The 23,799-nt window shown below is 39.2% G+C and overlaps 1 protein-coding gene across 1 annotated transcript; it reads left to right on the top strand.

The window, feature by feature from the left end:
* The first annotated feature begins 4,508 nt into the window (after positions 1 to 4,508).
* LOC127553662 (zinc finger protein 425-like) lies at positions 4,509 to 17,720 on the top strand. Its single transcript, XM_051984570.1, has 7 exons — positions 4,509 to 4,583; positions 6,656 to 6,814; positions 10,323 to 10,681; positions 11,533 to 11,659; positions 13,333 to 13,491; positions 15,845 to 16,003; positions 16,810 to 17,720. The coding sequence occupies exons 3-7, from the start codon at positions 10,613 to 10,615 to the stop codon at positions 17,517 to 17,519; spliced, it is 1,224 nt and encodes a 407-aa protein (XP_051840530.1). The 5' UTR covers positions 4,509 to 4,583; positions 6,656 to 6,814; positions 10,323 to 10,612; the 3' UTR covers positions 17,520 to 17,720.
* The last annotated feature ends 6,079 nt before the right edge of the window (positions 17,721 to 23,799 follow it).

The raw sequence follows: 23,799 nt of genomic DNA on the forward strand, positions 1-23,799 counted from the left end.
CTCGTGGTCCAGCGCGCTGTGCCCTGACACTAAGCTCGGTGCTCCCAGGCCGAGGAGAGGAGGGCATGGCCCCAGAAGCTCCTGTTCCGGTAAGAGCGGCTACAGAGGCCCGGGCCAAGGGAGGCGGAGCCCTTGAGGAGCTCCCGGCCTGCGGGAGGGACAGCTCCCGGCCTTAGGGTCCGGCACTCGAGGATTCCGGATCCTGAGCTGGGAGGGATCAGAAAGAAGCTATCGAGACCTCACCCTTTGTTTTACAGGGCGGGAAACTGAGGCCCAGAGAGATGGGTCACTCGGCTAAGCCGGAGTGCTGACAGGGGATTTGATCCCATGCCTCCCAGACCCCAACCCAGTGCCTCCCAGTCCTAACTCCGAGTGGGCGAAGAGGGCTCGCGGTAGAGGGGACTCCGCCAGGGTCAGGGAGAGGTAGGATTCTTGTAGCCACACAGTCAGTGGGCGCGCACGCAGGCACTGTGCTGCTAAGCCTTGACATGCAAAGAAAGGCCCTCCACATAGAGGGAAGCCGCAGAAGCCACAGGGGCCATAGAGAATAGAGTGGAAAGCCCCTCCTAGGATGGAAGGCCTCGCATTTTGAGGCACCAGGAAAGCCAGTGGGAAGAGTTGTTTACTTTGGGATCCCTGAGGTCATAGAGTATAGTGTGCTTTCTAGAGCCCAAGTTGGGGTGCCAAAATGTACCCTTGGGACTAGCCCTCTCTGGAGGATCTTGGGACCAGCCTGAGCCCTTGGGCTTACAAGAGGAGTGATGGATAAGGCAGGGACCCTCCTGGATGGTCAGATATGGAGTCCATTTGTTTCAAGATCTCTCAGCCCTAAATACCTTAGTACAATTACATCACTACAACACGTGCTGACTCTAGTATGATTACATCACCACAGCACACTGCTCATGTGCTAACTATAAGCACCTGCTATTAATATGTAAATGCCTCTTTTACTGTTGTATCTCTGCTTCAGGTAAAACACAGATTGTCACACCCTCTCCCCCACACTCCACTTGTCAGGACGGCTGAGACACCCCCTCCTCCAAGGGGAGATGAGAGCCAAACCATTTTCAGCAAGTTCCATCTGGGCTAAAGCGGCTTCTACCTCACCCATAGTTCCCCCACTGTCTGTGGCTCTACAATAGAGAGCTTGCTGCAGCCTTTTGACCTGGGGAGTTACCAGGTTGCAAGTAACCCTCTTGGCCCCTCTTGGGAACAAGGACCAGAGAGGAGAGAGACCTTTGGCCAGCACCCACCATTGGGACACTGCCACAGAACTGGCAGGAGGTGACCAGGTGGATAGAGGAGAAAGGGGGTTACCCATGCCATCTGCTAGGAAGAGGGCATCAGGTGGCTCTGTGGCCACGCCGGGTTGAAGATACCCTTTGGGACAGGTTAGCCAGTAGGCATTGGGAGGCAGCTGAGAAGTCTGGGTTGGATAAGTAGATCTGAGAACCATCTGCATAGACATGATAGTGAAGTCTTTGGGAACTGATGGAATAGATAAAGAAATAGAAAAGAAGTTATTAGGGGGACGCCTGTAGCAACAATCCCGGAGAAAGGAGTGGTTAAGTCAGGTGGGAAGAGAAGCAGCCTGAAAACTTAGAGAGAGGACTCAAGGAGAGGAGGATGGACAGTGTCAGAGCCACAGGGGGTCACCAATGGGGAGGAATGAGAAAAAGCCATTACATTTGAGGACTTTGGAGACTTCACTTTGAGTTGGATGATGAGGACAGAAATCAGGCACCGAATGTAGAAAGTTGTCCGCTCAAAGGAGGCAAAATACCGGACAGTAGCCAAATCCCAAAGGGGCAGTTTGCTGGAGAAGATAGGATAGAATGGGATCCAAAATGCAGGAAGAGGGGACTGCCTCTTCACAAGGAGAAAGGACATCAATACCTGGGAGAAGGAGGGGAAGGATGGGGAGGAAGGGGGAGGCATCCAAGTGAGGAAAGACAAGGAGAGGACAAGTAGAAGCTCTCAGCAAATGGTCCATATTTTTCAGCAAAATATGAAGCAAGCTTCTCAGCTGAGAGGATCCAAAGAAGAGGAGCCATGGGAATTTTGAGATAGGACTGCAGGTGAGGGCCCATAATTTTAGGGAAAGGGAGAGTTGAGACATTAGGCTTCAGGGGCAGAGACTCAGCCGCCTCGGAGTTTAGGGATTTAGAGCAGGGCTGCAGCTGGAAATTATCTCTTGGTCCACTTGCTAGAGAGGCAGGTAATTTTCCTGAGGTTCCCAGGTTATTCCCCTGCAGTTTTCCTCAACAAACCTTTCACAGAGTGCATTCTCTTTTACCATTCTCTGCCCATATTGTTGCTACGATACACTTGGGAAGAAAAGCCTTGTAGTTTTGGAAAATGAACACTCAGAGCTTCTCTAGTTGCCTGTTATAAAAGAATTTAAAACAAACCTGGTGGGAATCCGTTTTTAGCATCTACATTGTATGAAAGAAATGGAATAGAAAAAGATATTTTCTGAATTAGTGATGCAAAATGAAAGTATGACTCATGCTTGTGGTTCTAGGTGGCTGTGACATTTGATGATGTGACCATGTATTTCACAGAGCAGGAGTGGGAGACCTTGGAGGAGTGGCAAAAGGAGCTTTACAAGCATGTCATGAAGACCAACTATGAGACCTTGGTCTCACTGGGTAAGATGTTTTCATCGGGAACTTTGATGGTGTCTTATAGAATCAGATTCAATATCATCCAGCTCTTGTATCACAACCTGAAAGTTCTTCTAGAAACCCCATCCTGATTGGTCCTTTCCACAATTTCACTTTATTTTCAAGTTTTATTATTACTTTTGTTTTTTAACAATAGTAATTTCTCAGTATCCCTTGTAACAAAGAAAACCAGTTAAGCAAAGCAAATCAACAAACTGACCTCAAATATAGTGTAGGTAACATTCTACCTTGAGCTTCTCTTTATTTACTGAGTAGAGGGAAATGTTTTATGTCATCTGTTCTCCTATATCAAGGTTGGACATTGCAATTCATATGAATGTTAATTTATATAATTGTCATTCTCTGTCATTTCTATAAGTTTTCCACTGTTTTCTCTGAATTCCTTCATCTTCTTTTTTTTTTAATGGAGCAGTAATATTTCATTACTTCAGTATACCATTTGTTCACCAATCAATAGCTACCTGTCTTGTTTACAGTTTTGTGTTAACACAGATACTACAGATATTTTAGTTTATATAGCTTTTGTGAAAATCTCTGGACCTTAATGACTAGCTGGATAGGTAGCAATATTATTGAATTCAATAAATTTCCGAAGTACAAGATACAATGCAAAAAAGAAAGAGTAAATTTTAATAGCAACCAACATTATCTACTTGAAATTAATCATCTGGAATTGGAAAAGTTTGTTTAGTGCCCCTACTAAGGCTGTCATGCTGGTCTAACTTGGCCCCCTTGCCATTTCAGATCTCTAAAGCTTTATTTATTATACCCTATAGCATTTTTTTCCAGTGGTGTTTACTGAGCCTGGCTAATATTAATCTCTGCCATGAGATCTCAGGTACTATTATAAATCATCTCTCTCACTGCTTCTCATTTCAGAGTCCCCAAAATATCTACTATTAAAAATAGCAACTCAAATTTTTAGCTTGCCATGTATCCTACAGTTTTCCATTTTAACAGCTTTAGTGTATGATAACTCAAAAACAAATTTTTCCTAGTATGTCCAACAAGAATTTCATTATGTCTTCCTATGCAGCAGCATGGAAAAACATTAACTCCACTAGTCAATTGATTGATGAATGCTTGTTTCATGCTTACTGTGAAAGGCACTTTATTAAATTCTGTAGGGAAAACAGAAGCATAAGCTACAATATGTATTTGTCCTCATGAAGCTTATATTCTGTTTGGGGAGATCATTAACAGTATATAAACATATAAAGACATAACAATACAAAAGATCAATAACAGTTCACTTCAGCAATAAAATACATATCAGGAGGCAGTACCTTATTAATTGTCAAATATATAAGTGCAACCAATATACAGAAAAAGAAAAAAATAATTGTGGTCTTGAGCATGCTAGAAAGAATACACAGAGGAGGATAATTAGGTCTAAAATATATATTTATATTTGATGAGCAAAAATCGCAAAAAATCCAAAGAGGATGTAAAATGATAGTGCCCAATAATTTGAACCAAAAGTTATTTCCTGGCAACTAAATTACTGGCTGTAAAGGAAATCAAAAAATAAAAATAATTATAATTGGTAGTATTTCATCACTGTTCACAAAAGGTGTGAAGAATTTAATGGGCAACTTAAAGCCAAATAGATTAGGCATCTCTCTAGGAACCTAATACCAAGATGCAAACAGTCATTCTGATTTTATCTCCATAAAATCTCCATTTATTATAGTGTTCACAAAACTTGTGCTTCTGGTGACCTAAAGGAAAACAAACTTATTTACCATTTTGTGACCTGTTTGTCCAGGCTATGCCATTTCCAAACCAGATTTGATAACCCAGATTGAACAAGGGGAAGAACCATTCGTCAGAGATCAGGGACGCTTGAGTACAAGGGAACTGGCCATTGGACACAGAGGCAGCTGTTTTCTGGTGAGTGTGAAAAAGTGAAAGGAGTGAAATTCAAGAGGCCATCTTCAGGTTCTCCTCCTTCTAGGACTTAAATCTTCCTGTCATGTCCAACTACTTTGGGTTTGATTTAGGATTGGCCCTAGCTTCATCAGCTATCAGAGCTCCAGACCCCAAACAATTTCACTATCATATGTGTCATACACAAACAGTAGCTCTATCCTGTTCTTCTTCTGATCAAGAAACCCAAGATTCTGAAGTTGCTTAGAGTTTTTCCAGTTACTTAGAGTTCAGCTTATTTTTAATAATCTTTTCATTTATATTGATTGTATTTATTTGTTTAGTTCCACTGAGTTAATTCTGCATCAATAGACAAAAATCTTTTCTTTTTCCTGACTTCCTCATAATCAGCCTTTCCCAAATTTAGTATAATTCTATTACATTCATTTACCATAGGGTGGTTTTTTAGCCATTTCCCAATTGATTGGCAGCCACTTTGTTTCCAGTCTTTTGCTGCCACAAAAAGTGCTACTATAAATATTGATGTACACACACACACACACACACACTGTCTGTCTCTCTTCTCTCTTTCACCTTAATCTAGCATACCAAACAGAAATATCATACATCTTTCCTACATATCTATATTAAATGACTAATATTTGATAATCATTCTTACTTTGTGAATGACACTTTAAATTCTAAAGATATATAGAAGCGCACCTCACCAGAAGTATTTATCACCATAAATTACATTTTACTTTTCAAAGAACTTGTCTACTTAGGGATATCTAAAATGTAAACAAGCAGGACATAAATATTTGTAAATGCAAATAATAATGTACTACCTCAGTATAAGAGAAATCAGAAGGCAATGCAATCATTTCTTCCCAAACACATATATCCAGCAATAACTGCTATAAATGTGTAGTTGATATAAAGAACACTGTTGTCCATAGTGGATTCCAAAAAGGCTTCACAAAAGAATCAAGAAGTTTTCAAAAGCAAGATTTGAATTTAAAAGTTGCAAAATGTTTAAACAGGATGTGAAATATAATGGCTGATAAACAGAAAATTTCTGATGACTTTCATCATAAAAATTTTGAGAAAATGTAGGTTTTTTGTGTGTAGGGGTTATTTTATTCATTGCATTTATATTTATATACTTATCATATAGTAGGCATTTAATAACGTATTGACTATTGATTAGGATAGAAACTAGTTTTGAAGGGATTAAATTGAACCGTGGTAATCTGTGTTTATCAGATACTCTATCTCCAGTACTACATCCCAGTGTTAGAAACTTAACTCAAGGCCCAAGTAATTTTCTCCACTTGTAGTCTGTATTTTACAACTTACATTCCTATATTGTCTAGGAATAACTTGGTGTGATAGAAACTGGGAAGAACATAGAGAATATAGAAGAACTATAGAATTGAGAGAATTAAGAAATCCAGATTCAAATGATAGCTCATATTATATACAGTATGGTTCATGAAAAAGTCAGAATCATAACATGTCTATGAACTTCAGTTTCCTTATCTTTAAAATCGGGATAATATACTTGGACTGCCAATTTCACAAGGTTGTATTAATCAGAATGTTTTAAAAAACCTTAAAGCATCATATAATATGAATTTGAGGGAGTTGATGCAGTTTCTAGCTATAAACAGCACAGCCCCATCCCACTGAGTCAATGAGCAATAGAAACTGCCACCAAGAACATTATTGGGAATATTTCAGTTGAGGTCAGTTACTTTCAAACCATAGTGATTTGCAGATTTGTTTTGTGACAGACCAGCACATCTTGAATCCCCTTGAGCCAACCTTTAGGAATTTTCGAAACAAAAGCAATTTTAGCTGACTTTATTAAATCAATATAAACTTCACAGTCCTTTTAAAAGTGCAGGCAATGTGGGGAATCAAACAACTCGTTGGTAGCTAAGAGCCAAATGAAGGAGACAGCACTCTGCTACAGTGGGAGCACCCAAATCCTGGGTTTATATATATATACGTGTGTGTGTGTGTGTGTTCCTGTATCTTGTACCTTAATCTGAATTAAAAGAAACAAAACTGCTTCTTTGTGGCCTCTTCAGGCTGTGCCATCTCCAAGCCAGACTCAATAACCCAGATTGAACAAGAAGAAAAGCCAGTCATCAGCCATCAGGGGAACTCGGAAACAGGAGGTTATGCAGTCTGCTTCAGTGATAATGAGCATCCTGATGTGAAGAGCATAGAAGTGCAGCCATTTGGGGGTGAGTTAGGAGGAGGGGAAAGAGTGAAACTCAAGGTGGCACATTCTGATTTTTGCTCCCTAATAAGTCTTGCTTTCTTGATGGTCTGAGCTAGAACCTGATATCAGGGCAACACTGAGCTTCAAGAGATCTCATAAAGAAATCATTCAGGGAAGGCTACAAGGCATCTTTACTTTAATCTTTACTTATACACACAGAGATGAGTTCTGTTCTATTTTTCCTATCATGATTGGGAAATCTGAACTCCTGAATTCCAAGAAGTAAAATGAAACTTGTCATTGGTTAAGGAGGCCAGTGTTCAGCATCGGTAGGAAAGACATTACCTCATTTTTTGCTGTTGCTTGCCAATAGATAAATAAGTCAAGGACTCTATAGGGGTTAAAATTTAAGATTTTGCCCCCTATGAAGAAGGGTTGGCTTCCCTGTTAAATCTGCAAGTTAAAGGTTTTTTTCCTATTAAGCTAATGGAATTACCATTTTTTTTAATTATCAAAAGTAAGCATACTTGAAATAAAAAATAAGATAAAAGCCCTAAGAGAAGGGTGATTGTATCCATTTCAAGACAAAAAGATTGTGCTTATTTGATTTTCTTTCCCAAGAGTAGCTTCACCACGTCCAGTAACCAAAGTTTTCTTCTGAAAACATTTGTTCCAACATGAGTAAGAATAAAGAAAGAACAATCTTGACCTTGTCCTGGAGCCCAGTTTCAAATCTGGGCAGGTAGGAAGAAGGCAGAGAGTTAATTCTTCCTGATCTTTTTCTTCTTATGACTATTAGAGAGACTGTACAGATTTGTAGAAAGAGAAGTGTTCCTCAGAGTGCCTCTCCACCTTTTCCTTTTATCAGCTGTGTGATTATGGGCAACTTATATCTCTCTAAACTTCAATTTCTCATCTATAAATAAGAATCACATTTAGGTTCTATACAAAATATTCTATTACAGTACCTCATTAATCACTCTGAACATCAAATAAGGTAATATACGTAACATGCACTACATATGTTATTACATGTCTGTTATTACAAAATATGTGGCAGGAACTTTATAGCACTATATCAACATGAAACAAGCCTATTGCTCATAAACATTCTCCATGTCTTCATGTCTTTCTTCAGGGAGAGAAATCTTTGGATTCACAAGTTTGAGGCTTAATGTTACAAGAGGTGTCAAAGCGTTATGTCTTTTGGGTCATGGCTCACCTGGTTTATGTGCATCCAATTTAAATCTTCTCTAAACAGTGTGATTATATTTGGTTATATTAATGAAGAAGTGAATTTAAGGAAGGAATGGGAATTAAATTTGAGAAAGACAGGCAGGGAATTTCAGTACTGGCCAAGTCAGGTAAAGACATGGAAAGATAAATTCAAGAAACATTTTAAATGTCTTACATTTATATAGAGCTTTATATCCACAAAAGACTATGCAGCATATCATTTGGTTCACACAACAACCCTGATCTTAATCCAGCTGAGGTTTAGAGTAGTCACACTCTACTGGAATTCAAATCCAGTCATTAAATACCAGTTTCAGTGCACTTTCTAATACTCCATGTTATGCAGAGACCTGAATCAGTGCTAGGAGAGAGGAAAATATCAATAAACCATGATGCTAAGACTGTTCCTGGATCTAACTCTGACCATCTCTCCTTAGCCCTTAGCCTCCTAAATCAATTATTTTCTCTCATCACAAGCTCCATTCCCCTCTCCATTCTCAAGACTATTACTCCTTTTCTGATGTCACATTCGTCCCTCACTGAAGCAAGGAAATCCATCCAAAGGCTTTCCCTCTTCTACTCCAAACTTCCTGTTCATTTCCAAATTCTCCCATACTCCCATCTCACCCAAGTACCTTGCCTCTCATTGTACTGAAAAAATTAAGGCCACAATCTCCTCCTCTTTTTTTTCTCTCTAGCCCCTTGACAATATTCCCTATTCTCTTTTTCTTAATTCTACTTTTTTGATACTGAGGTGACCTTTATTCCTTCCCCTCCTATCTTTTCCATCAGACTACCCCTGCTCTCATCTGTTTTCACACTTTCTAAACTTACACTTTGTCGCTATCTATTGTTTCTTCCCCTAGTGCCTCCAAACATATCCAACTCTCTTCAGTCATCAAAAAAATCCTCATAGAACCTTACGGTTTCCTCCTAGATATCTCCTTTTCCCCCAACCTCCTAGGAAAAAATTATCCCCACTTGTTACCTCTTCTTTCTTCACCCTCACTCATTCCTCATCCCTTTGCAATTGGGCTTCTCGCTCCCTTCTAAGGAAACTGCCCTTTTTAAAATTTCTAATGATCTAATATCCAATTCAGGTCCTTTTTTTTTCAGTCCTCTTCTGCTGTGTGACTCTGTAGTCTTTGACACTGCTGACCACTCTCTCTCTTCTTTGGGCTTTTGTGACACTACCTCTCCTACTTCTACCTACTTATCCTCCACAATATATCCCAAGACTTTTACTCCAGACCATCTTCTCTCCACATTTTGTCTCTATCACATGGATTTAATTATCCTTCTGCAGATGTCTCCAAGATCTGGCTCCCCAGCTCTAGTGTCTTTCCTGAGTTTTCCAAAATGCCCACTGAACACTTTAGACTGGATTTTCATGGACATCTCAAGCCCCAAATGTCCAAAACAGAAGGCATTATCTTCCTTCCCACCTCCCTTCTTGCAGACTTGCCTTTCTTTGCTAAGGATGCCACCATTCCTGGATCTCGTCAGTGTTATCCTCAAAGTCTTAGTCTCCCTCACCCATTTACCAATAACTTGTCTCCCTGCCTCAAGACCATGCCAGCTGCAGCCCAGCCCCCAGATACCACTGCCAAAAGAGCATTTCAGGAGCTCGGAAGTAAACTGTCTCTGGGTTTAAGGCTCTTCGTAGCCTGGCCCGAACCTCTCCTTCCAAATTCCTTATGCCTTCCTTCTCTTCCCTCTCACCAAAGTGACCTCCTCCATGTCCCTCCTCTAAGCCTTTGCCTTAGCTGCTCTCAATCCCTGAAATACTCTCATTTCTAGCCTCACCTCTGCTTTCTAGGATCCCTCATTTCTTTCAGAACTCCAGCTCCTAGTGCCCTCCCTCCCTATCTTTGTTTTTACTTTCCTTGTATTATTAGATGTTTATTCTAAATCTCTTAAATATGTATTTGTCTTTCCCCACAGAATTTAAGGCCCTTACATTAGGAACATTTTTTCTTTGTTTCCCCTGAGGCTGGCACATATAGGTACTTAGTGCTTGTTGCTTATGTGATTGATAGTAGTAGTTTCATAGATTTCAAGTTGCATGAGACCTGAGATCATAAAATCAGCCCTGTTGTTTTACAGATAAGGCAAAGCAATCTCATTCAGAAGTAAATGCCAATTGATCCATGAACCCATGGTCACACAGGGAGTAAACATCAGAGCCAAGATTTAAACCTGGTTGCTGAGTCCCAAGTCCCTTGGCAAAGTCTCTTGGACCTTCTTGTAGAGCAGCCATGAGTTGCTGATCAGGTCTTTGTTTTTCATTCCAGGGGATTCTGGATCTTCAAGACAAGAAGAGAGCCACAGACATGATCTTCAAAACCAGAACTGGGCTGGGTCCTTGCCATTCCACTGCAGTGTGTGCAGCAAGGGCTTCACTCACAAGTCTCAACTAGCCAATCACGTTAGAATTCACAGGCCAAAAAAACACTTCCAGTGCACCAAGTACGAAAAGAATTTTGCCCAAAAGACCCAACTGCTCCGGCACCAGCACCTGCAAACGGGGGAGAGGCCCTTCCAGTGCTCTGAGTGTGACAAGAGCTTCCCAGCAAAGGGGGACATGAAGCAGCCTGAAAACTTAGAGAGAGGACTCAAGGAGAAGAGGAGGATGGACAGGAGGTCATCAACGGTGAGGAATGAGAAAAAGCCATTACATTTGAGGACTTTGGAGACTTCATTTTGAGTTGGATGATGAGGACAGAAATCAGGCACCGAATGTAGAAAGTTGTCCACTCAAAGGAGGCAAAATACAGGACAGTAGCCAAATCCCAAAGGGGCAGTTTGCTGGAGAAGATAGGATAGAATGGGATCCAAAATGCAGGAAGAGGGGACTGCCTCTTCACAAGGAGAAAGGACATCAATACCTGGGAGAAAGAGGGGAAGGAGGGGAAGGAAAGAGGGGAGGCATCCAAGTGAGGAGAGACAAGGAGAGGATAAGTAGAAGCTCTCAGCAAATGGTCCATATTTTTCAGCAAAATATGAAGCAAGCTTCTCAGCTAAGAGGAGCCATGGGAATTTTGAGATAGGACTGCAGGTGAGGGCCCATAATTTTAGGGAAAGGGAGAGTTGAGACATTAGGCTTCAGGGGCAGAGACTCAGCCGCCTCGGAGTTTAGGGATTTAGAGCAGAGCTGCAGCTGGAAATTATCTCTTGGTCCACTTGCTAGAGAGGCAGGTAATTTTCCTGAGGTTCCCAGGTTATTCCCCTGCAGTTTTCCTCAACAAACCTTTCACAGAGTGCATTCTCTTTTACCATTCTCTGCCCATATTGTTGCTACCACACACTTGGGAAGAAAAGCCTTGTAGTCTTGGAAAATGAACACTCAGAGCTTCTCTAGTTGCCTGTAATAAAAGAATTTAAAACAAACCTGGTGGGAATCCGTTTTTAGCATCTACATTGTATGAAAGAAATGGAATAGAAAAAGATATTTTCTGAATTAGTGATGCAAAATGAAAGTATGACTCATGCTTGTGGTTCCAGGTGGCTGTGACATTTGATGATGTGACCATGTATTTCACAGAGCAGGAGTGGGAGACCTTGGAGGAGTGGCAAAAGGAGCTTTACAAGCATGTCATGAAGACCAACTATGAGACCTTGGTCTCACTGGGTAAGATGTTTTCATCGGGAACTTTGATGGTGTCTTATAGAATCAGATTCAATATCATCCAGCTCTTGTATCACAACCTGAAAGTTCTTCTAGAAACCCCATCCTGATTGGTCCTTTCCACAATTTCACTTTATTTTCAAGTTTTATTATTACTTTTGTTTTTTAACAATAGTAATTTCTCAGTATCCCTTGTAACAAAGAAAACCAGTTAAGCAAAGCAAATCAACAAACTGACCTCAAATATAGTGTAGGTAACATTCTACCTTGAGCTTCTCTTTATTTACTGAGTAGAGGGAAATGTTTTATGTCATCTGTTCTCCTATATCAAGGTTGGACATTGCAATTCATATGAATGTTAATTTATGTAATTGTCATTCTCTGTCATTTCTATAAGTTTTCCACTGTTTTCTCTGAATTCCTTCATCTTCTATTTTTTTTAATGGAACAGTAATATTTCATTACTTCAGTATACCATTTGTTCACCAATCAGTAGCTACCTGTCTTGTTTACAGTTTTGTGTTAACACAGATACTACAGATATTTTAGTTTATATAGCTTTTGTGAAAATCTCTGGACCTTAATGACTAGCTGGATAGGTAGCAATATTATTGAATTCAATAAATTTCCGAAGTACAAGATACAATGCAAAAAAGAAAGAGTAAATTTTAATAGCAACCAACATTATTTACTTGAAATTAATCATCTGGAATTGGAAAAGTGTTTAGTGCACCTACTAAGGCTGTCATGCTGGTCTAACTTGGCCCCCTTGCCATTTCAGATCTCTAAAGCTTTATTTATTATACCCTATAGCATTTTTTTCCAGTGGTGTTTACTGAGCCTGGCTAATATTAATCTCTGCCATGAGATCTCAGGTACTATTACAAATCATCTCTCTCACTGCTTCTCATTTCAGAGTCCCCAAAATATCTACTATTAAAAATAGCAACTCAAATTTTTAGCTTGCCATGTATCCTACAGTTTTCCATTTTAACAGCTTTAGTGTATGATAACTCAAAAACAAATTTTTCCTAGTATGTCCAACAAGAATTTCATTATGTCTTCCTATGCAGCAGCATGGAAAAACATTAACTCCACTAGTCAATTGATTGATGAATGCTTGTTTCATGCTTACTGGGAAAGGCACTTTATTAAATTCTGTAGGGAAAACAGAAGCATAAGCTACAATATATATTTGTCCTCATGGACCTTATATTCTGTTTGGGGAGATCATTAACAGTATATAAACATATAAAGACATAACAATACAAAAGATCAATAACAGTTCACTTCAGCAATAAAATACATGTCAGGAGGCAGTACCTTATTAATTGTCAAAAAATCCAAAGAGGATATAAAATGATAGTGACCAATAATTTGAACCAAAAGTTATTTCCTGGCAACTAAGTTACTGGCTGTGAAGGAAATCAAAAAATAAAAATAATTATAATTGGTAGTATTTCATCACTGTTCACAAAAGGTGTGAAGAATTTAATGGGCAACTTAAAGCCAAATAGGTTAGGCATCTCTCTAGGAACCTAATGCCAAGATGCAGACAGTCATTCTGTTTTATATTTCCATAAAATCTCCATTTATTATAGTCTTCTCAAAACTTGTGCTTCTGGTGACCTAAAGGAAAACAAACTTATTTGCCATTTTGTGACCTGTTTGTCCAGGCTATGCCATTTCCAAACCAGATTTGATAACCCAGATTGAACAAGGGGAAGAACCATTCGTCAGAGATCAGGGACGCTTGAGTACAAGGGAACTGGCCATTGGTTCCAGGGCTGATGACCCTTGTGGCTTGAAGAGGACACAGAGGCAGCTGTTTTCTGGTGAGTGTGAAAAAGTGAAAGGAGTGAAACTCAAGAGGCCATCTTCAGGTTCTCCTCCTTCTAGACTTAAATCTTCCTGTCATGTCCAACTGCTTTGGGTTTGATTTTAGGGCTGGTCCTAGCTTCAAGAGATCAACTACCAGAACTCCAGACCCCAAACAATTTCACTATCATATGTGTCATACACAAACAGGAGCTCTATCCTGTTCTTCTTCTGATCAAGAAACCCAAGATTCTGAAGTTGGAGAAAGAAAAGCAAACCTAAATATGACAGTCAAATGTTAGCCTCATGAGGGTAGGTTCTATCATGTACTGTTAACTTCATTATTGATTTTCCAGTTACTTAGAGTTCAGCTTATTTTTAAAAATCTTTCCATTCATATTGTGTATGTTTATTCTTTTAGTTCCACCTATTTTAATTCTGCATCAATAGACAAAAATCTTTTCTTTTTGCTGACTTCCTCATAATCAGCTTTTCCCAAATTCAGTATAATTCTATTACATTCATTTACTATAGGGTGGTTTTTTAGCCATTTCTCAATTGATTGGCAGCCACTTTGTTTCCATTCTTTTGCTACCACAAAAAAATGCTACTATAAATATTGATGTATACACACACACACACACACACACACACACACAATCTCTCTCTCTCTCTCTCTGTCTCTCTGTCTCTGTCTCTCTCACCTTTAACTAGTATACCAAACAGGAATATCATACATCTTTTCTGCCTATCTATATCAAATGACTAATATTTGATAATCATTCCTACTTTGTGAACGACACTTTAAATTCTAAAGCTATATAAGTGTGTACATCGCCAGAAGAATTTATCACCATTATTACATTGTATTTTTCAAAGAACTTGTCTACTTAGGGATACCTAAAATGTAAACAAGCAAGACATAAATATTTGTAAATGCAAATAATAATGCACTACCTCAGTATAAGAGAAATCAGAAGGCCATGCAATCATTTCTTGCCAAACACATATATCCAGCAATAATTGCTATAAATGTGCAGTTGATATAAAGAACACTGTTGTCCATAGTGGATTCCAAAAAGGCTTCACAAAAGAATCAGGAAGTTTTTAAAAGCAAGATTTTACTTTAATAGTTGCAAAAAGTTCCAACAGGATATGAAATAAATAATACCTGATAAAAGCCAGAAAATTTCTGATGACCTTCATCATAATAGTTTTGAGAAAATGTAGGTTTTTTGTGTGTAGGGATTTTTTTATTCATTGCATTTGTATCTATATATCTATCATATAGTAGGCATTTAATAACTTATTATTAATTAGGATAGAAACTAGATTTGAAGGCATTAAATTGAACCAGGACAATCTCTGCTTATCAGATTCCCCATCTCCAGTACTACCTCCCAGTGTTGGAAGCTTAACTCAAGGCCCAAGTAATTTTTTCAACCTATAGTCTATACTTTACAACTTACACTCATATACTGTCTAGGAACAATTTAGTTTGATAGAAACTGGGAAGAACATAGCCTAGAAAGAATTAGGAAACCCAGATTTAACTGATAGCTCAAATTATATGTAGTATGGACCATGAACAAGTCACAATTACATCATGTCTATGAGCCTCAGTTTCCTGTCTTTAAAATGGGGAGGGGCAGCTAGGTGGAGCAATGGATAAAGCAGCAGCCCTGAAGTCAGAAGGACCTGAGTTCAAATCTGGTCCCAGACACTTAACACTTCCTGTCTGTATAACCCTGAGCAAGTCACTTAACCCCAATTGCCTCAGCAAATAAATAAATAAATAAATGAAATAGGGATGATATACTTGGACTGTCAATTTCACAAGGTTGTATTAATCAGAATGTTTTAAAAATCTTAAAGCATCATATAATATGAATTTGAGGGAGTTGATGCAGTTTCTAGTTCTAAACAGCACAGCCCCATCCCACTGAGTCAATGAGCAATAGAAACTGCCACCAAGAACATTATTGGGAATATTTCAGTTGAGGTCAGTTACTTTCAAACCATAGTGATTTGCAGATTTGTTTTGTGACAGACCAGCACATCTTGAATCCCCTTGAGCCAACCTTTAGGAATTTTCGGAACAAAAGCAATTTTAGCTGACTTTATTAAATCAACATAAACTTCACAGTCCTTTTTTTTTTTCCAAGTCCTGCACTTTTGTGCAGGCAGTGTGGGAAATCAAACAACTCGTTGGTAGCTAAGAGCCAAATGAAGGAGACAGCACTCTGCTTCAGTGGGAGCCCCCAAATCCTAGGTTTATGTATATACATGTGTGTGTGTGTGTGTGTTCCTGTATCTTGTACCTTAATCTGAATTAAAAGAAACAAAACTGCTTCTTTGTGGCCTCTTCAGGCTGTGCCATCTCCAAGCCAGACTCAATAACCCAGATTGAACAAGGAGAAAAGCCAGTCATCAGCCATCAGGGGAACTCAGAAACAGGAGGTTATGCAGTCTGCTTCAGTGATAATGAGCATCTTGATGTGAAGAGCATAGAAGTGCAGCCATTTGGGGGTGAGTTAGGAGGAGGGGAAAGAGTGAAACTCAAGGTGGCACATTCTGATTTTTGCTCCCTAATAAGTCTTGCTTTCTTGATAGTCTGAGCTAGAACCTGATATCAGGGCAACACTGAGCTTCAAGAGATCTCATAAAGAAATCATTCAGGGAAGGCTACAAGGCATCTTTACTTTAATCTTTACTTAAACACACAGAGATGAGTTCTGTTCTATTTTTCCTATCATGATTGGGAAATCTGAACTCCTGAATTCCAAGAAGTAAAATGAAACTTGTCATTGGTTGAGGAAGCCAGTGTTCAGCATCGGTAGGAAAGACATTACCTCATTTTTTGCTGTTGCTTGCCAATAGATAAATAAGTCAAGGACTCTATAGGGGTTAAAATTTAAGATTTTGCCCCCTATGAAGAAGGGTTGGCTTCCCTGTTAAATCTGCAAATTAGGAAAAAGGCAAAGGTTTTTTTCCTATTAAGCTAATGGAATTACCATTTTTTTAATTATCAAAAGTAAGCATATTTGAAATAAAAAATAAGATAAAAGCCCTAAGAGAAGGGTGATTGTATCCATTTCAGGACAAAAAGATTGTGCTTATCTGATTTTCTTTCCCAAAAGTAAGTTCACCATGTCCAGTAACCAAAGTTTTTTCCTGAAAACATATGTTCCAACATGAGTGCCCATGGCCACATAGGGAGTAAGCATCAGAGCCAAGACTTAAACCTAGTAACTGGTCCAAAGGTCCTCAAAGTCTCTTGAACCTTCTCTCAGGCAGCCATGAGTTGCTGACCAGGTCTTTGTTTTTCATTCCAGGGGATTCTGAATCTTCAAGACAAGAGGAGAGCCACAGACATGATCTTCAAAACCAGAACTGGGCTGGGCCCTTGCCATTCCACTGCAGTGTGTGCAGCAAGGGCTTCACCCACAAGTCTCAACTAGCCAATCACATTAGAGTTCACAGGCCAAAAAAACACTTCCAGTGCACTGAATGTGAAAAGAACTTTGCCCAAAAGTCCCGACTGCTCCGACACCAGCGCCTGCACACGGGGGAGAGGCCCTTCCAGTGCCCTGAGTGTGACAAGAGCTTCCACCAGAAGGGCCATCTGCTCAAGCACCTGCCCCTGCACACAGGGGAGAGACCCTTCCAATGCCCCGAGTGTGACAAGAGCTTCCGAGCAAAGGGGGACCTGAAGGCCCACCAGCGCCGGCACAGGGAGGAGAAGCCATTCTCCTGCAGCGAGTGTGGGAAGGGCTTCACCACGCATCATTACCTCACTGATCACATCAGAATACACACCGGGGAGAAGCCCTTCCACTGCCCCGAGTGTGGCAAGAGCTTCCGCATGAAAGCGGACATGAGAGTCCACCAGCGCAGACACAGCAAGGCCAGGTCGTTCTGCTGCAGCGAGTGCGAGAAGGCCTTCCCCAAGCAGTCTGAACTCACAGACCACAGCAAGGTGCACACCAAGAAACAGCACTACAAGGGCCTGCTCTGTGGACTGATGGACCTGGACTGGGGCTGAGGCAGAACCCATGGTGTGCAAAGTGGGGCTGTGAAAGTCAAGGAATATTATCTAGTCCCAATTCTACTACATCACTGGTCATTCAGCTTGTGCTGGAATATCCCTAGTATCAGGGACCTCATTACCTCCTCTTTGACCCCCATTCACATTACAATTCTGAAATATAATCTGGCCAATAAAGTGAGTGATGAAACTGGCTAATGCTAAGTTTTTCGTTTGTTTTTTTCCCACAAAGTAATGATGTTTGTCTTATATATCTCATAAGCTAACTCTAAAGAGTATACGAAGATGTCACATTTATTTATCTATCCACTGCTGAAACACCTTATCATTCTTTCATTACTTTCCAGAAGCCAAAGAATTTATTTTTGAAAGCCTGAGACTCATTTCTTAATAAAGTTAAATATGAAATTGTCAAGCTAACAGAAATGGGATTTTTTCTCCTGCTAGTCCAAAGCCTGAACAGGTGGTTCTAGTGGTCATCTGGAGAATCTGAAAGCCCTGTACAACGTGGTCCTGAAAAAATGCAAGGCCCTGTGCAATGGGATGGCTTTTCTGTAGTAGTTTATTACTGACAATAAAAAGAGCATCTCTGAATATAGAAAGATATTTCAAAGTGAAGATTCAGCCGCCATGTATAATATCTTCCCCAATTTGAGGCAGTGTCTGTATTAAACAGACAATGAGGGAAGATGTGATTGAAATAGAAAAAGTGGTGTTACTCATTCTGAGAAAGATTGCTCATGTATGATATGCATAGGAACAAGGAAATCACAGGGGAAGCTTGGCAATTACTGTTTTCCTAAAAGCTTTGACAACACCCTGTAAAACAGTAGCCCCTTGTTGAAATATACCTGCAAAGGCTTCATGAAGCATTTTGAGCTGGAAATTAGGAAATATTCCTGGAGGAAAGTGTCCTGGGGAATCTAGTGAGACCAAATTTATTTATTTGGAGAAAAAGTAACTGTATGGATATTATTGAGAAATGAGATTGTTGCGGTGGCAAGAAGGCACAGAAACTCAAGTTTAGGGGCTTAGGTTTGAGAGAGGCATTGGGATGTGATGGGGAGAAAAACAACAACCAGGATTTTAAATAGACAAGACATAAAGCTGGATTACTCCCCTGAAATCTATCAGCTTTCTGTCCTCCAGCATACCATTTACCTACTCTTAACTTTTACTTCCTCAATTTAACTCTGGAGATAATAATACCTATGGACCTACTTCCATGAATTATTGTTGGGCTTCAACTAGATAATGCCACCTTCAAAGCTATTGTAATTCATTGAGAAAATGTTTACTAAGCATCCTTTGTGTATTAGGAACCACAGTGTAGTCAGTGCACTTCTCACATTAACAATAATGGACAAGACTTTCTCCACCAGTCAGGATCTCTAAGGCTATCTCTGCCCTACATCTTTCCATGCTGCAGTCCTCTTAAAATTCACCTGCAAGATTACGGTTTCTTAAGCACTATCTTATTGCCTTATTCCCGTGGCTGGAAGTTTCAGGTCCATTTCCCTTCTCATAAAATATGGGCTCAGCCTGAGGGGATTCAGGCAACTGAAAAATGAGATTAGGGTTCTTGCTAGTCAGAGAATTAAATGATGAGGCTAATGGCAGGTTTGGGGTTCAGGGAACCAAATAAAGAGGTTTGGCTCCCCTAAAACCCCTTTAGGATCGGCACAAGATAGGGAATTGTGGGAACCCCCTTCTGGCAGCACAGAGGTCCTTTGTAAAGGAATTTACAAACCTGAAAACTAGACTGATAAAAAGAAGTTTATTACAGGCATTGGAAAGTCAGCCTTTGCTATGCATGAATAGAAAGGCTGAATTCCTTAGTAGCAAGTCTGACAGAGAAGTAAAGTTTCTAGTAGAGAAATCCTGACAGAGATAAGTCTCGTTAGGGAAATAGGTGAGAGAGATAAAGAGAGGGTAACTCTGAAAGGGAGTATCTTTCCAGCAGGCAGAGTTTTCTAATATGCCAGGAAAAGAGAGAGTTTCCTTGGCATGGCATATTACCTCCTCTGCAAGGACTGAGTCCAAGTTGACTCTTTTTATGTTCAAGCTGGGTTTCAGAAAGCTTGAACTGGAATTGAATAGAAAATGTTCAATTGAATAGGGTTGGAATTCTCCAGCTTAGGACTCAACCAGACCCACCTAAATAACAGAATGAAGCTGTTTGCCCTCGGGCGGGGTTTTTACAGTGGCAGGATTCAAGGAAGATTTGTCCTTCAAGGAGTTTTAGAGTTTCGGGACTCCATTCGTCAAGCTTATTGAGTTTGCCATGACCTGGCTTCTTGCATCCTCCTAAAACTCTTATTAATCCCTCATTCTGGATCATCACCTCCTATGCCCACTTTGCCCACTCCTGCATCTAATAAACGGATTTGAAGGAAATCTCAAAATCAAATTAACTAGACTTAACACAAACTAATACTGACTTCAACTGGATCCTAACTAATGTTCAGTATTCATTTAATCTGACTTCTTTTTGTTCCCTATTATACTATATTGCTTCTAACATTTATTCCAAAACTAAACACTCTCCTTAGTTCAAAACATTTCTGCACCTATACCTTCCTCTCCACCCTAAAATAGTTGTACCCTGGTTCATAAGTATTTACTAAATACCTCAATGGAAGAAGTAATCCTCTTCCTTTTAAGGGTTCCTGACTCCTACATCCAAGCTCATGAGGACAATTTCTTTCTTATACTCTGAGTCAGTAGGATAAGACATTCCATTCCCATTACTTACAGGACCAAGAGAAGATAATGCCACATTTTTTGCACTCTGATTACAGCCACTTATCAACAATTGCTATTCCCAACTCCCTTTATGACTTTTAGATGGCATTCACTTAAGCCACATAATTTTTCTGTTATGTATCTCTAGATAACTTTCCTTCTTAATGGATTTTTAGGACTTGGTTCAGTTAACAAGCATCTATTAAGCACCTACTTTCTGCCAGGCATTTAATTAAGTTCTGGAGATCCAAAGACAAAAAATGGAAAAGTCCCTACCTTTAAAGCCCTTCATAATTTAGCTGCTTCCTATCCTTCCAGTCTTCTTGCTCCCCAACATGTACTCTTCAGTTGATGATGCTGCCCTCCTAACTATTCCATGAACAAGGCATTGCATCCCTTAGCTTGGACATTTTCTGTGACTGTCCTCTATGCCTGGAACTTTATTTTCTCTTCAATTACTGACCTTCTTAACTGTCTGTATGTCCCAACTAAGATTCCTTTTACTGGAAGCCTTCCCTATCCCTTTTTAATTCTAGTGCCTTCCATCTGTTAGCTATTTCCTATTTGTGCAGTATACCGTTTATTCTGTTTATATTTGTTTGCATGTTATCTTCCCCATTCCACTGTAAGCTCCTTGAGGGCAGGGATTCTTTTGCCTCTTTTTGTATCCCTAAGGCTTAGCACAGTTCCTGACTCACAATAGGTGATTAATATGTTTGTTGATTGATCAATTGATTAAACATGATTACATTCTTTTTGAACTTTAAAAAATCTGAGTTTAAGTAATAAGAAAAAGAAATATTACCATGTTAAATAGAGAGGATTATAAGCAAAATTGTGTATCTATTATGCTTTTTAAGGATATATATATATATATATATATATATATATATATATATAAACATTTTTCCAAAATTGTCCTAATTTGTGTTTCTTTTTGAACTTTGTTCTCTTTTGGTATTTCTTAAAATGTTTCAATGACTTGATTTTCTTTTAGAGGATAATACTATCAGTAGCTCACATTTTCTTTCTGCCCCCCAAATTCCTACTAAATAAAAAATTCACATTTCTTGCAATAAATAAGCATCATAAAGCAAAACAAATCCAAAACAAATTACATGTCCAAAACATATACTTAACACTATACCTTGAATCTATCACTTCTTTTAGGAATTAAGCAGCATGCTTCATTATCAGTTCTTAGTGGTAGTTAATTAGAATTCTTAAGTCTTTCAAGTTGTTTTTCTTGATAATGATTAAGATGGTTTGAAGGGTTTTGGAATTGTGGAGGCTAGTGATTAAGGAGGTGAAATTTGAGAAAACTTGTAATGCTAGAAAACAATTTGAGCATAAGGAGAACATTTTGGAAAAGTACACTTGAGAGTAAGAGCTGATGTGGGTAAACTCTGTAAAAAACTGTCTCCTTTTGATCAGTAAAATTAACACTCTGAAATTGTGTACCCTTTGATTTGTAAAGAAGGGAGATTGGAGTCTCAGATCCTCCTGGGAGACATATTTTCCCAGACAAGTTAAGTGGTCATCCAACTGGGCCTTTTCTAAGGCAAATCCCCCTCATTCAGGAAGCCTTAAAAGTGATTTCCATTCAATTGGAGATCTGGGCCTGGGGACTTTGGCTTTCTTTTCAACCTGAAACCTGAGCCTCAGATTTTCCTATTAAAGGATATTTCTAAACTCCTGATCCTTGCAGAAGTCTCAAATAGGGCATAGCTGCCTGCCAGCACTCCTGTCCGCTGAGAAGATATTCTCTTCTCAGCAAAAAAATCTTTTTTTTAATTTCTCTAACAGGATTTTGCCACTGAAGAAATCAGTCTTTCTAGTAAAGCTGACCTCATCCAACAACAAACTTCCCCTTTTGCCACCTAAAACTCTTCAGGTTTGTGAATTCTTTCAAATTTTTCAAAAGGCGATTCCCACAACTCTGACTGCCATTAGAACCCCATCAGAGCCATAAGGAAGAAAGACTCAAAGGAGAAAATAGTTGGTAAACCAAAAAAAAAAAAAAAAAAAGTAAGAAAAAAAGAAAAGAAAATTATAAAATAAAGATGCTAGGAAGAGAAGGAAAAGAGAGTTGAATGAAATTATCTAACTGTTTAGGGGTGCTAGAAAGGCAAGGCATGATTACATTAATTGAAATCACTCAAAAGCAGTTTGAAAGACAAAAACTCAATGTCTTGCCTTAGTGAAGGGAGGAAGCTTGAAGTTGGAGAAATCTTCAGGCTTCCAGCTTGTAGAGAAAAAACGTGCTTTTCCAGACTTTCTCCAAGTTCTTGGAGGGACCAAAAAATTCTGGATAGAAGCCAAGATGTAGAAGATCCAGACCTTGATCATGTTCCTGATCCCAGCTTGATACACTAGAAACTTGAAATCTAAGACTCTCTTGCTTTAGCTGAATTATTTCATTCTCAGGGAGAGGGATCCTTCACTCCATGTCTTATCTGACATATATTCTCAAATCTATACTTTCTCTAGATTTCTATTTTATTTCTATTTTGATACATGGGTTTATTTGCCATGTATATTCATTGTGAAACACATTTGGTGAGAAAAGGAAGTTTGTGACTTGTATACATAATTGGGGACACTCCTTCCCCATTAAAAGATAGTGATCAAAACACAACTTGAACCAAAAAAAAAGTATCTCTAGACTAACAATATTTAAGGCAAATAGATAAAATCCTATCTTGGTACCCCCTGTTTCTGAGAAGATCACAGTGGTCAATCTCTGGTCCCAATCCCCTGCTTCCTGGCAAGAATCAAAATCTCCCTTAAGAAAGAATCAGAGAAGAAGACTCTAGAGATGTCTACTCTTGCCTCTCTATGAATGACATCTAGATAGACCCAGGTAAATATGCATAAACTACATGGACAAAACATTGCATATCTCTTACATTTATATTTACAGATGATGTAATACAGATATTTACAGATGGAAGAGATAGATAGATAGATAGACAGACAGACAGTTCTATATAGAAAGATAGATAACAGACTGAATGGACTGAATGGCAACGAGGATCCCAAAGATCTGGATAGAGTAGGATCTAGTTGTTTTACTCTGTTAATATAAAATGTAATAAAGATATATGTAAAGTCTTGCACTTGGATTTGAAAAATTAGCGTCATAAAAAACAGGGTAAGGAAAGCATGACTGGATGGACATTTATCTAAAAGAGAAATGAGAATTTAGTGAATCAAAAATGTGATTGTGATATGGCAGTCAAAAAAAGGTAATGTGATCTTTGACTTTGATTCCAAATCTTCATCTAGATGTATCTCAAATTCAACACGTTCAAAGTGAAAATCATTAAATTTCTAACTATCCTTCCATCACATTTCCCTATTTCTGTGAAAAGAACCACCAGCTTATCCCTTTCCCAGGTTCCCAACCTTGGAATCTTAATAGATTCTTTTCCTTCTTAACCTCACACATATCCAATTAGTTGCCAAATGGTGGTATTTAACACAAATCTTTTCTATCCATCCCCTTCTCTCTGCTCACTAGATTGTAAAG

This window comes from Antechinus flavipes, chromosome 1, assembly GCF_016432865.1.
Source record: "Antechinus flavipes isolate AdamAnt ecotype Samford, QLD, Australia chromosome 1, AdamAnt_v2, whole genome shotgun sequence".
In the NCBI taxonomy this organism is placed as follows: Eukaryota; Metazoa; Chordata; class Mammalia; order Dasyuromorphia; family Dasyuridae; genus Antechinus; species Antechinus flavipes.